The following is a 14729-nucleotide window of genomic DNA, read 5'->3' on the forward strand; positions in this document are numbered from 1 at the left end:
CCCACCCCAGTGTCCTGTAGAGACCCTTGGTCATGCGGAAGGAAACTGATTTCTCCTCTGTTTACCCCCCTCACCAGGCCAGGAGTGTCTCCAAGGGAGTCCCAGGCTTTGCATCTGTTGTGGGAAGCTGGAGGCACCCAGGCTGCTTGGGTAGATTTAAAGCTGACCTGCACAAATGGGTGTTTAAAAGACCCCTCAGAGCTGACCGGTTAGTGTCCGGTAACCAAGTGGTGTGCTTTTCCCCGGGAAGACTATTTCTTCCTCTCCACATTGCTTAGATTCTTGTAGTTGTTTGTGTCGGGTTGAGGCCCCCTAGACTTTCCCATATCCACTTTAGTGTCTATTGTCCTTGTTCAGCTTGTGTTTAGATAGTCTTCTTGTTGGTGAGACTTTATGGGTATAGTTTCTGACCTTCCAGTCTCACAGCAGACTCCCTGATCCCTCTGCCTCTTACAGTCTTCCCACTCCCTCTTCTGCAGTGATCCCGAGCCTTCAGTGTAGGGGGCGTATTTTCCATGAATCAGTTGGGACTGTTCTTCTTAACTCTACGTTTTGATTGACTGTAGTCTTCTCTAGTGATCTGTTTGCCGTGGAGAGAAGTTTCCATAATCATGGGTGAGAACTACACTTACCTATGGGTATAAGGATAAGTATTTGGGATGTAGTGAGGGATTATGCTGTTTTCCTAGCCTGCTGGTTGTGGGTTACTCCCTCGAGATCTATGACTTCACTAGCCTTGTATAGTTGCTTAGGTTTTCAGTACCAAGCATGCTTTTCTTATTCTTAAGTGAGTCATAAGTCCAGTTATAGAGCTGTTGGTTACTGCCAAAGGATGTGTGCCCCTACAGCACAATAACCCCACGAGGGTTATTGTGACATGCTGGCCATTGCTGTGGTTCCCGATGTTAAACCCAGAAAACACACATGTAACTAAGGCTATACAGACTGAGCATGTTATATTTATGTATTTAGGAATGCATGTGTATGCGTGCACACACATAACAATGATTAATGAAAAAAGAGACTGCGAATTTGAAAGAGAGCAAGGAGAAGTATATGGAAGGTTTGGAGTGAGGGAAGGGGAGGTAAAATGCAGTTCTATTATGACTTCAAAAAATAAAAGAAAAAGTTAAAAAAAAAAAGACCTCTCAACTCTTGTGACATGTTATTTAGAGATGGCAGAGGCTTTCATATACTATAAACTCATTTACTTATGTGTATGGGGACTCTTAAATTCTGATAGCACAAATGGAATTTTCTTTTTCATAAGTTATTAACAAAAGAATGTTTTTGACTTTTAGGCAATGTTCTTTTGCTAACTTTGAAATGTCTTGGCATTGGAACTTATTAGTTCATGCAAATGAAAATCTGGCCCAGAGACAAGGCACATACTTCCCCTAGTGCACAGATGCCTGTCCTTGCCCATCATCCACTAACCCACGCTGCCCCTTCTGAAAGGCCTTATAGCAAAATTAATTTTTCATTCTCATTTTCCCTTTTGAACATTGTGCCCACTTTGCATTTCCTGAGCAAAGGCTTCAAGAATGTGTCTGTCCCATTAACTTTCATGTGGAAGCCATAGGGTTTGCTATCTCCATGAAACAGAGCACCGTACAGGGATGAGGGTGATGCCTAGGAAAGAGCTTGCTGCTGTGGGCATTACGAGAACATTACCACCAGGACAGTAGTCATTGTTCAGCAAGACTTCGACCTGCTGAACTGCTGCTCATAGAATATCCAGAGGCCCATATGTGATGCAAAGACTGTCATGTCAAAATTTGAGTTGAACATGCTTCTCTTCAGTTGTTAAAGTTTAGTATTGTTGACCTCCAGTGTGAGTACAAACAGGAACATCATCTCCAGACAGCCATGTGTGTGTCTGTGTGTATATTTGTATATGTGTGTGTTTCTCTTTCTGTGTGTGTATGTGTGTAAGAGAGAGAGAGAGAGAGAGAGAGAGAGAGAGAGAGAGAGAGAGAGAGAGAGATCTGAAAACGTGGGACAGTGCCTTTCACAGAGACATTGTTACCAGAGTTCTTTATACAGTCATCTTTGCTCTTCCCTCTGGGCCCCTTGTCTGTCTCCTGAACTGTCTCCATACAGTCCATCAGTTATGTAACCTTGTTTATATAGCTCTGTGGTGGTTTGAATGAGAATGTTCTCCATGGGCTCCTATGTCTTAATGCTTGTCCAAAGTTGGTTGAACTGTTTGGGAAGGATTGGGGGTGTGGCTTTATTGGAGGAGGTGTGTCACTTAGGTTGGGCTTTAAGGTTTCCAAAGCCCATAACATTACAGTTACTTCCCTCTGCCTCATGGTTGTGGCTAAAAGTGTGAGCTCTCAGCAACTGGCCAGCACCATGTCTTCCTGCCTGCTGTCATGATCTCCACCACAATGGCCACATACTCTTACGCTCTGAAACTCTAAGCCACAAATAAACATTTTCTTCTATAAGTTCCTTCATTGTGGTGTCTTATCGCAGCAATAGAGTAGTAACCAAGACAAGATCTATTTTATTATAGTTTTCAAAATTAACCAACTAATTTCAAAGAAGAATTTTATTATCTCGTGTGTTGATTTAATATCTGAGGATCTGAGGACACAATCCTTGTGTTTGTTACTGGCTCACCAGGGTAGGAAACATAAATAAAATGCTCACTGTGTGTGCCACTCTCGACCAACAGAGCCCTAGAATCCTTTACCAGTAAATCCCTGCCCAATCACCCCAGCTCTGCATTGTGTCTCCCTGGTAGTGCCTGCTGATCCTCAGATAGAGCAGTGTGTGGCTTCCTTGTCTTCGTTGTGCCCACCCCTCTACCCTCTTCACAGTTTTTAACCGTTGTCTCTTACCCATCTAACTTGCTGGCTGTCTTGCTTGCCCAGGGTCATGTTAATGGCAGCATCTGACTGTGACTCCCCTGAGCTAGGAGCTGTCTCCAAACCCCTTGCATCCCTGAGTCAATCTGGTTTTCTGTAGGACATTATTTACTTATTGAATGCCATGGAATATTCTCCAGACAGATGAGACAAACATCACTTCCTGGTTTATCAATGTGGAAAGGGAAGCCCTGAGGACCTCCTTCCCACCCATGTTTACTTGGAGAGAGGAGAGCAGCAAAGGTGTACACCCAGTAAGCTTGTCTTTGAGGCTCTTACCTCTTCAACTCCACACTTTTGATGGGAACTACTGAGTTTTGTTCCTGTCATCATTAAGAGCAGGGAACACTTGAGTGGAATGTGGGGGCCCTAACTGTCCTTGAATTCCTTTCACAAGAGCAAAAGTAGGTGAGGGAGAAACAGGAACAAGGATAGAAAAAGAGACGCTGCATGCAGAAGACCATTTTGAGGAGAAGAAACTGTAAATCCCAGTGGCTAAAACTGAAGCGTACCGAGAGATTTTGAACATGTTAAAGTGTGACTCTGGAGTCCTCGAAACATTGCAATGCTGAGACAGAGGGAATGGGAGCAAACGACAGAGCTCTCATAGCTGCAATGATACTCTCTGAAGGTGGAGTGAACTCCCATAACTGCAGTGATGCTCTCTGAAGGTGGAGTGAAGGACAGTCCCTCGTGAGAGAGCCGTGAGGGGCACTGGCACACTATTCAGTTCCATGAAGATGACATTGCACTGTGTGATTCTTCACTAACTTATTATGAACTGATAAAATATAATGGACTTCATTTATCACATTCAGCTGAATTTGTTAGAACGCAGAGAGTCGCCTTGGCTTGTTCTTTACCCGGCTTGCTTTTATTGAAATGAAAACCCTGCACTTGAGGACTTTGAGTGCTTTGGAAATAATGTCTGTTTTCACAATGTCCTGTTCTTTACTAGGTTCTTGGAACACCCAATGAAGACACATGGCCGGGAGTTCATTCTTTACCGCATTTTAAGCCAGGTATGTTTCACTGATTGCTAATATTAGGTGTTTATGGTATGAAAAAGGTGACTGTACAAATGTGCACATTCAAGCAACATGCAGCCTTGGTCCCGCCTATAAACCTTTGCCACTGTATATTTTATGTGTTAATGGAGTTGTCTTTGTATCCGCACCATTCATGTTTTTAATGGACTTCACTGCCCGTCCACCACGAGAGAGTTTCACCATATAAACTATGTTGGATTTGCCTAAATGATCTTGTAGTAACTATTAATTTCATTATCAATTATACATGTTTACCTGCTTATAAAAGCAAACTTTAGCTGCAGAGATGGCAAAGCAATGGTAAAGCATTTACTGTATTAGCCTAAGAATATGAGTCCTGATTCCCAGCATCCATGAAAAGAGCTGGGCATGGTGGGTGGTCCCTATAATCCCAGTCCTGGGTGGACAAAGAAGGCAGATCCCTGGGAACGTGCTGACAAGGTAAGTCTAGAAGAATCTGTGAGCTCCTGGTTCAGTGAGAGACCCTGTCTCAGAAATGAAAGTGAAGAGAAATTGAAGAAGATCCCCAGTATCAAACACATGCACACATGCACATGAGCACAATTAAAATTGCTCACAACTCATCAACTCAAACATATCACTACTTCTGAATACTACTAAGAAATTGTAGTAAATTATACAAAACATTTTTCCTCTCTTGACTATGCTCGTAATATGTGGTCAGACAATTTGAGCTTAATGATATAAATTGTCCTGATTCTCCAGCTGTGTGGCATTTGATAGTGGAAATTCCTTAGGCCTCTGAACTGGAGGCCTTTGAGTGCAGTCTTTCAAAAATAAGCTGTCACCTTCTCACTGGCCAGGAGAGGGCAGCCGCGAAGCTTTCAGTTTTAACAGTGACAAAATCTGACCTGATGTCCTTAATTTTTATTGAAGGGATGAAAGATTTGCAGTTGAAAATTGAATGAAATCAGGAAAATGAAGTATTGTAAAGTGGTTCCCTTTGTTTTTCTTTTTGGGTTACAAAACGTGGTCCTTAAAATGTAGAGACCCACCATCGAGTTTTCGAAGGAGTTTCACAGAGTTCTGACAGCCGCTGTCCTGTCAGAGGGCGAGCTCCGCATAATTTCGCTGAGGGGAGCTAGTGTGTTTCTGCTGTTCCTTTTCCCCTCTTTACAGACTCCGGGAATAAGTGACCAATCTCAGAGAATGACTGAGTTGGGAAACTGTTTTTATTCTTCATAGTTTTGTTCTGAAAGTGTGCAGTGTGCTGAGAATTCTTTTATCTTATTCAGAACCTAGGAGACTCTTGGTACTTTTACTGAAAATTATAAATGAGTTCTGTGTTCGGAAAAAAAAATCTAGAAACACAGCTATCCATTATAATAGATTTTTTTTAATTGAGCAAGAAGCATCTTGTAACCAGTGTACTTATTCCTAGTTGAGTTTAAGTCAAGAGGACAGCTCTTTCTAAGAGTCACAGGCTCTCACGGTTAGCAATCTTGTTAGGATATATAGTTTTGAGATGCAAGAAATAAAACAGACAATCCTGAGAGTCCAGAGTTTAGTTCAGTGGCAGAACATTGGCCTAGCATTTACCAACAAGAGACAAACAAATAAGATTTTAAATGAATAAAGACTTATACATAAAGGACCGATTAATATAGTAATTTCACCTGCCAAGTGTCCATACTAAAAAATATGGAGGAATTTCAGTGCTTGACACACGTACCCAGCTCTGCTCTGGAGCATGGGGCCAAACTCAACCAATCAGCGAGAGAAAGGAATCTCACCTGAAGGTCGGTTCGCACGCTTCCTCTAATGTGAGGCTGGGCAACCGTTCACTGCTTCAGCTTTTCCTTGCTGTGACCTGTTTGTGGCCTTTGCTCAATTTATAGTTGAAAGTTATAAGTCATCTTCCTTTCAATTCTAGGAGATCTTATAATTTTAGGTAATATCTCTTTTATCTATGCAAACCTTTTTCCTCTCTAGATTTAACTGCATAAGTGCATACCAAAAATGTTGCACAGAAAATGCAGTGAAATGAACTGGCCCCGAGAACTGTCTGATTGGGTCAGTACATTGAGATTAGCTGTTCAGGATAGATGTGTGAAACTTCTCAACACGAATTGTTTACTTTTACTATCAGACATTTTTATGCACTTGTTTACGACCAAAATCAAAAATCCCACAGCAGAATCAGAATGAGAAAAACAATGACCTCATATTCCCTTTCATAACTCCTGCTCGGTACCTGCATTCAGTCCTTCCTCACACCCTCATATGTAGCCTTTCTCGTCCCCTTTTCCACATACACATATATATGTGCATATGTGTATATATTAGATAGATAGATAGATAGATAGATAGATAGATAGATAGATAGATAGATAGATAGACAGACCAAATGACAACTAGGCTGATTCTGTTTCATTCCTGTAGTGAATACGGCAGCAGTAGGCATGAGCACAGATACCTCTATGTACTTCTCTGGGTATATGCCCAGGTGTGAAGTAGTGGGGTAAAATAAGGTAGTTCTAGTTTTAATTTTCTGAGAAACCCTCAATGGCTGTATTACCATGCACCTCCATCTAGAGGTAAGAGGGGTCCTGAAGTGACCACTGGCACCTCGGAAACTCTACACACATAATGACCTCAGAGCCCACTAGAACCAATGCTCCAGACTCTCACAGGATGCTGGGCACAGTGGAGCCAAAGTGTGGGCCCTTTGCTGACATCTGAGGCCACTGTACCAGAGTCTGGCCACAGGTTGCTCTCTGGTCCTGCAGAAACCTGAGGCCCTCTAAAATTTAACATAGTTTAACAAGATTAAACATAGTCCTTACCATTAGGTTATGTCTTTTCTGACTTGCTTAACAATAAAGTTTGCCTCAAAAAAAAAAAAACCCATGACATTTGCAAAACAGTATATGCATGATTTTTAATACCAAATTCTGTTACACACACACACACACACACACACAATTTGGGTCTGTATTTCATATAAGGACACTTTGGTTTTCAAATAGTTTATTTTACTCTCGTGTTCTAGGCTTCTAGGCCATATATAAATCTAGATAGCTACATCTCTTAGAGAAAACTTCACGTCTGTATTTTCAAAATGTGTACAAAACCCTGGGCTAATTCTGTACAAAATAGTGTCATGCTCAAATAGCATGTAGAGCCGATGTACGGCACTTTCTTCCAGCTCTTAAGTTCTCCTAACAAAGAGGCATTCAGCTGTGGTTTAATGACAGATTATTATTCAGAAGTCCAGACAGGAAGACACTGTAAAGTTCGAGGAGGAAACAACACGGCCAGACTGGAAGCAATGAGAAGCAATGAAATTTCAAATAAAAAAGAGTCCTGTTTTCCAAAATAAAGCAAAGGGTGGAGGCACATCTACAGTGGTTACTTTGTTTCTCAGGGAACTTCAGTCACTCAATGCAAGAGGGTGTTCAGTTGTTGAAGATGGGATGTCCTCTATGAGTGAGATAGATGAATACAGAAGATTCACCAGCGGCGGTGGAAAAGTGAGGAATGGTGATATTTAAAACATATTATGCACCAGACCAAGCATGCAGAAACACTGACCTTTGAGTCAACATTTACACGTGGACTTGGTTATACTGTTTTCAATGAAGTGAACCTTTCTTCTTAAGTTCTACTTAGTCCCAGACAGACCTTCCCTAGCCAAGCAGATCCAGCCTTCTGTTTTTAAAGGGAGGAAGTAAATGCTTTCGGACTTATAGTGCCTTGGTACCTTGCCACTCAGTATTACCTTGGTACCTCACTGCACAGGGCTATCTCTACTTACAAAACAATATAATACCTTATCCTTTGATATTCACAATAAGTAGCATGCGTGCGTGCATGTGCTCATGTGCACTGGCAACCACAGCAATCTGGTTCTCGGGTCAGGTTGCATTGCTGAAAACCTTAAAGATTGCCTGGAACAGGTTTGGGACTTTTAGGTCTCTAACCTGTGCCAACTTTGCTGTTCTTCCTCTCACAAGTTGATGCCACTGTATCCACCTGGTAGAATTGCTAGGCAATGAGTAAATGTGTGAGTTCATGAACTTTGTAGAAGGTCTATCAGCAGTCATTAATTATAAATGATAATTGAGTTAATTTTGACATTCCCATACATGCATACGACATATTTGAGTCAAATTCACCTCCACCCTCTTTTATCTCCCTCATAATACCGTGTGTGTGTGTGTGTGAACCAGTGAGCTTAATTGAGATTGCTCACAGGAATGTGGGTCCTGAAGGGTTGTTTATAGGAGGACGGACAACATAGCAGTAGCTGTACTACTTGCAGAAACTGTCTCTTCCCTCTGAGAGCAGCAGCAACTTCCTGTCGCTGCTGGGGAAAGCAGGGATTATATGAAAAGTGGCAGGAGACTTGCCTTACTGTCTGACTGTTGGCCGTCTGACTGGCGGTGTGGTCACTAGTGGGTATCAATCGGAGAGTGATGGTTCAGGAAGCTTCCAGTCTGTTCACCTAGCGGGAACCATGTTCTGCATATTCTCATAGTCTGCACTGTGAGCATGGGTGCGCCCCAGGTGCTGGAGACACAGCTGTGACCCAGGCCCACAAACGTTTTCCTAAGCAGCTCACAAGCCAGAGAGAAGCCAGATTATGACAGATGCTAAGCCACAAGTGTGGCTGCAGGAATGTGAGCACAGGGAAGGCCCCAGGCTCTGGAAGGTTCTGGGGAGGAGTAGGGGTTTCATTTGAAGTGGGAGAAGTAGTCGAGATCTGAGCAGGGAAGGGCGTGGATGTTAGACCATCTCAAAGGGCTTCTGGCTATACGGTCACAGACTTAATTCAGAGCTGGAAAGGGGGGGTTTCGTGTGTGGACTTTTATTGATTATCTTTCTGTCAGCAACCTTGTGTGTGGGGAGGGGGGCACATCTATAAAAGTTTATCCTGACTCAGAGAAAAATTCTTGTCACACCAGTGAGTAGTGACATCACTGATATTCCTCCCCCCCCCCCCCCCGTGTGTCTGTTGCTGGACAAGGATTTGATACAGCGTCTCCGGGGTTTAGCCAATGGTATAAAAATAAATAGAAAGGAGCTGGGTGTCTTGTTAAGCCCCCAAATATAATCATCTCCAGTAGCAGATGCTGCCTGTGTGGGTGCAGAGCAGAAACTGTGAGTACCTGCTTCCTCTCTTCTGCTTAAAGAGTCTGTCATTTGCTCTGCCAGTCGTGTCAATAATGATGGGAACTAACAGTGTCTAGAAAGTATCGGAAAAAATGAAGTAATAAACTCTCAAGGGGAAGTGAGCTTCTTAAAAGTAGATTTTTCTTAATTCTGAAGAAACTTGGGAGTTTTATAATTATCAACATAGGTGTTTATCTCATGGCATATATAGAGTGTTGTTTGCCACATAGAGACTTCTTATCTGTTCAGCAGCCTCCACCCCAAATTATTAAAATATGTACCTGGTGTCTACTAGCTGATTTGTATGATTTGGTTACTGTCATATTTAAGAATATTAAAAAAAATACCCTGAATATATAGATAAGAAATAAGTGCAGTTGAGTTGTGGTGGTGCACACCTTTAATCCTGGCAGAAGATTACACCTGGATTAATGGGGCAGAGGCAGGCAGATCTATGTGACTTTGAGACCGGCCTGAGATACATGTTATGTGCCAGCAGCATTATTGTGAACTAATAGGCCACTCTTTATTTCTGTCTTTTGTTACGGGCGTGTTATATTTATTCTGTTGACAAAAAAAAATGTCAGCCGATACCTAGCTTGAAATCCACAGTGTGAAAATTCTTCATAACCCCCAAATCTAAAGTTTTAGACATATACTTTCAAAAAAAAAAAAAAGAAATCAGAACTTCGGGAGGAAGATAAGGTACTTGGGGACTTAGACATAAAACCGAGAACATGATACTTGGTTTCAGATTGCTGCTTGACAGTGGAACCTTAACATCATAGAACACAGTCTCTCCAGCAACAGAATGGAGCCTCTTGGGGCCCCAGACTCACTTTGCCTTCGTGAGTAAATGCGTGCCACTGTGAACAATCCATGACTAAGTAGTTGAACAGAGGGCAGTGGGGAAGGTTTTCTGTCTTCAACCCCAGGAAGCATTGAAATCACAAAGTGTAGTGCAGTGCTCAGCAGTCTGAGGGTTTGTTGCATTTGAGGATGCTTAGAACCAGAATCAATGCAAACATTTTCCGTGCTAGTTTGTAGATATTGCTTCATGTTGTGTGGCTGTTTGCTGTGTACCCAATACGTTTCTAAGCCCTCTGAGGTCTTCCTAACAGTGCAGGTAGTCGAGGTAGAGGGACGAAGCTAAAGCCCTGGAGGAAAGCCCTGTTTGATGGCACACTGTAGCACTGAATCAGAATCTGGATGCAACAGTCATCCTGATCGTGATAGTTCTCAAAAACGCTCCCCCCCCCACACACACAAATCATAGTCATGCTCCAGCGAGTGTTGGCTAACAGTTTCTCCCTATGTGGTAAGCTATGGGTCAGTTGATCTTGGCTGGTTCTTACAATTCTTGCTTCCAAGATGCCGGTTGGCTTTGTTCGGTTTGTTCCTGGTATCTCTCATCTACCATGGAGTCGCAGCTATGGGAAAATGCTCTGCCTTTTCCTCCTGAAAAGCAGGAGGAAAAGATGGAAGACTCAGCTGTGGGCACATCTCAAGCCTCTACTGTGTCAACACGGCTTATACCGCACTGTGAACATGGGTTTGGTGCGACTGAAGTGTGTAATTATGAAGGAGGTAGCAATTCCTTCATTTACACCTGTCTTTGAATGGGTATTGCTAAGAAAGTTGTAACGTGTGTGTGTGTGTGTGTGTGTGTGTACACACACAGAGATGTTTGTGTCTCAGAAGGTCTTGTATATTCCATTAATCGCTCTACCATAAATTAGAACAACTGATATTTTCTTAGAATGTCAACTTCCACTGTTCACTAGTGCATTAGAATCAGAGAATTACTGCCGGGCATAGCGCACTCTATCTGTAATGGCATCATTCAGATGGAGACAGAAGGATCACAAGTGTGCACCAACCTGGGCTACATAACCATACCTCATCTTTAAAGATTTGGGCCTGGGATGTAGTTCAGTAGTAGAACACTCACTAAGCATGCTCAAGGCCTTGGTTCAATCCCATCACCTCCGAAAAGAAATAAAAAATTATCTACCAGAAGTTAGAAGAACACAAGCATGTTTGTGGTGTTTATTTATTGATTCAAAAATGAAGTTTAACATAGATCATTTTCTCTCTGGAGTAATATTTGCTTTCTAATATTGAATGTCTCCCAGACACATACGTGGTTGACTGTAAGATGGTCAGTTTTCGAAGACGCATTATTATTAATAATAATAATGATAGCAGTCATGGCTAGGAAGTATGGTGTGTTTCTGTGTTTATTATTAACTTTGGAGATGCATTTTCTTATTATACATTTTCAGTGTCTCTATAACAAAGAAGCTGCTAGCATCCTGACCTGCACTCTGGGGGACACTGAGGCACTGGAAGTTTAAATAATGTGCCCAGGAATCGTAGAATACTTAAACTCAAAGGCTACGTTTCATATTTCTTATGAGCATGAGGCGTGTTTGTTCTGCTCATAGTAGGGCGAGGCATTTGGGAAGAAGGTTGATGGTGTTACAGATGAGGAAAAGTCACAGGGTTGTTTATTTTCAGATTTCCTGTTACTGCTGAAGGAGGTTTGATCTGGCTTTGGGACTTCACGGTAAAACTTCAAGTCTCTCACAATCGCAACACACCTCATGGTATAATAATTGGAGCATAGACTTCAGCTCTGGACAGTACACTGTCGGGACCAGCTGACTTGTCAAACAATACCTGAAAGGAGAAGCAAGGATTAGAGAAAGAGCAAAGGACAGACTAGACTCGGGAGCTCTCAGTGAATACTGCAGCACTCCAAATTTATTTCCCATAGCTCTTTATGCCCAAAGCAAAAGAGGGAGGGCAGAAGACTTCTGTACCGTGGTTCAAAGAACAAACAAGTATAATCACCTCCTTAATTCTCAAATATCTAGTAACCATGCCTTTGGCCAAACGTCCTGTTATTTGGCCTTGAGGAGCAAGAACAAGCTTGCACTCTTTGACCTTAAGTCAAGATGGAATCGAGTCACTGTAGGCTCCCACAGTATATGTCCATAGCCCAGCTCTGTTAGTGAGCTGTGTGCTATGCACTGTAGGCTCCCACAGTATATGTCCATAGCCCAGCTCTGTTTGTGAGCTGTGTGCTATGCACTGTAGACTCCCACAGTATATGTCCATAGCCCAGCTCTGTTAGTGAGCTGTGTGCTATGCACTGTAGGCTCCACAGTGTTTGTCCATAGCCCAGCTCTGTTTGTGAGCTGTGTGCTATGCACTGTAGACTCCCACTGTATATGTCCATAGCTCTGCTCCATTTGTGAGCTGTGTTATACACAGGTTCTCCAGTGTCTGTGCTTCAGCTTCCACCTGTGTAGTAAAGCAGGTTTCTGTTTGGAGGCCATGTAGGAGGCATGAGTGTCCACTGCTCTTTGATAACAAGAGCCTGGAGCACACAATTCCACCTCAGCTTCTGCCACTAGCTTACATCTCATGCAACCCAGTTCCTGCCCTCTGGGCTGGTTTGTAAGATGAAGGGGTTTGCAGGCCTGACCACCCATGTGCTATTGCACTCCTCCAGACTGTGTGGACCTCCCCTCCTCCTGCTCTCTGCAAAAGATCTACTTTCTTTCTTTTTCCTTCTCCTAGGAGAGTTGTAAGTTGGTTATCTGTAAAGAGTGCACTTTGAAGCTTCCGTAAATGCCCTCTAGAAAGAACCATCTGATGGAAAGACAAGTGTTCCGTCTTGTGTGGGAGGAGGAAGTATAGATAGGTGGGACTCTTCCTCCAGAGACGTTCATGAACACATGTCCAGATGTGTACCACAGAAGGTGGAAATGTTTAATGAATAGAGTGGAATGCTTGAGTCTAGAAGTTTCTCAGAGATTGCTGCTTTGAAAAAAAGCATAGTGTTGGGAACTGGAGGATGATTGTGGTAGCCAGGCAGATGCTGTGTCTCTGTCTGGGGTCTGAGGATGGTTTCTCAGCATTCTTTTAATTGTTTATATTGAGCTATATATTTTTCTCTGCTCTCTTCCGTTCCTCTCCCCTCCCATTCATCCCTCTCTCACGATCCCCACACTCCCAATTTACTCAGGAGATCTTGTATTTTTCTACTTCCCATGTAGATTAGATTAAAAATATCCATGTATATTTTTCTTAGGGTCCTCATTGTTGTCTAGGTTCTCTGAGATTGTGAATTGTAGGCTGGTTTTCCTTTGCTTTAGGTCTAAAAGCCACTTATGAGTGAGTACATATTATTTGACTTTCTGGGATACCTCACTCAATATTATGTTTTCTAGATCCATCCATTTGCCTGCAAATTGCAAGATGTCATTTTCTCCACCGTGTAGTACTCCATTGTGTAAATGTATCACATTTTCCTTATCCATTCTTTGATCAAAGGGCATTTAGGCTGTTTCCTGGTTCTGTCTATGACAAATAATGCTGCTATGAACATAGTTCAACATATGTCCTTGTAGTATGATTGAGCATCCTTTGGGTATATGCCCAAAAGTGGTATTTTTGGGTTTTGAGGTAGGTTGTTTCCTAATTTTCTGAGAAATTACCATACTGATATCCAAAGCAACTGTACTAGTTTGTGCTCCCACCAGCAATGCAGGAGTGTTCCCTTCACCCCATAACCTCTCCAGCATAAGTTGTCATCAGTGTTTTTGATCTTGGCCATTATTACAGGTGTAAGATAGAATCTCAGAGTTGTTTTGATTTGCATTTCTCTGATGACTAAGGATGTTGAACATTTCCTTAAGTATCTTTCAGCCATTTTATATTCCTCTGTTGAGAGTCTGTACTCATTTTTTATTGGATTATGTATTCTTTTGATGACCAATTTCTTGAGTTCTTTGTATATTTTAGAGATCAGCCCTCTCTGTCTAATGAGGGGCTAGTGAAGATCTTTTCCCATTCTGTAGGCTGCCATTTTATCTTGCTGACCATGTCCTTTGCTTTACAGAGGATTCTCAGTTTCAGGAGGTCTCATTTATTAATTGTTGCTCTCAGTGTCTGTGCTACTGGAGTTATATTTAGGAAGTAGTCTTCTATGCCAATGTGTTCATGTGTACTTCCCGCTTTCTCTTCTATGTGGTTTAGTGTGGTTGGTTTTATGTTGAGGTCTTTGATCTGTTTAGACTTGGGTTTTGTGCCAGCATTTTACCATGGCCCTCTGCATAGCAATGATAAGGCCCGGCAGTCAGGTTAGAATGCATGTGCCGTGTAAAAGCCTCTGAATGCTCCAGTCAGGCATCTGTCAGCACCCAACCAAGGTATATTTGGGGGATTTCAAGTCCTTTAAAGACAGGAATTACAGTTACCCAACAAAAGTAGTGTTTCTAGAATGCCTCTTGTGATCACCGTGGTATTTTGGCAATAGCACAACTATAATCCTCAGCGTTTAGAATAGACTGACACTTTCTCTTCAAAGTGAGCTTTCTTCTGGTATCTGTGAATTTCCCGATACCTCTGCTCCAGAGACTGTGGGATATAGCTTTTACAATAGCTGAACTGGAACCCCAGCTGAAATGTTCATGTCTTGCTTGGTTTTCCTAATACCAGAATGTAAAATAACCATCCTGATACTCATGAACATTTGTGAGTCTGGTTTTCTGTTTTCTTCTGTTTTCTTCTGCTGGGGGCCCACCCTGTTGCTTTGGATAAGTGCCTGTAGGCTACTTCTGACTGTTTTGTTCCCTGCTGTATAGAACCCGACACT

At 42.4% G+C, this 14729-nt stretch overlaps 1 protein-coding gene across 8 annotated transcripts in view; it reads left to right on the plus strand.

Annotated features, from left to right (window-relative positions):
* Positions 1–14729, plus strand: part of Cdk14 (cyclin dependent kinase 14) — a 591789-nt gene that overhangs the window by 458653 nt on the left and 118407 nt on the right. For all 8 annotated transcript variants that reach the window (XM_075956305.1, XM_075956306.1, XM_075956307.1 and 5 more), the window contains one exon: positions 3835–3898. In XM_075956305.1, coding sequence (XP_075812420.1) covers positions 3835–3898 — 64 coding nt within the window. The remainder of the gene's footprint in view (positions 1–3834; positions 3899–14729) is intronic.

This window comes from Microtus pennsylvanicus, chromosome 22 (genome assembly GCF_037038515.1).
Source record: "Microtus pennsylvanicus isolate mMicPen1 chromosome 22, mMicPen1.hap1, whole genome shotgun sequence".
Classification (NCBI taxonomy): Eukaryota; Metazoa; Chordata; class Mammalia; order Rodentia; family Cricetidae; genus Microtus; species Microtus pennsylvanicus.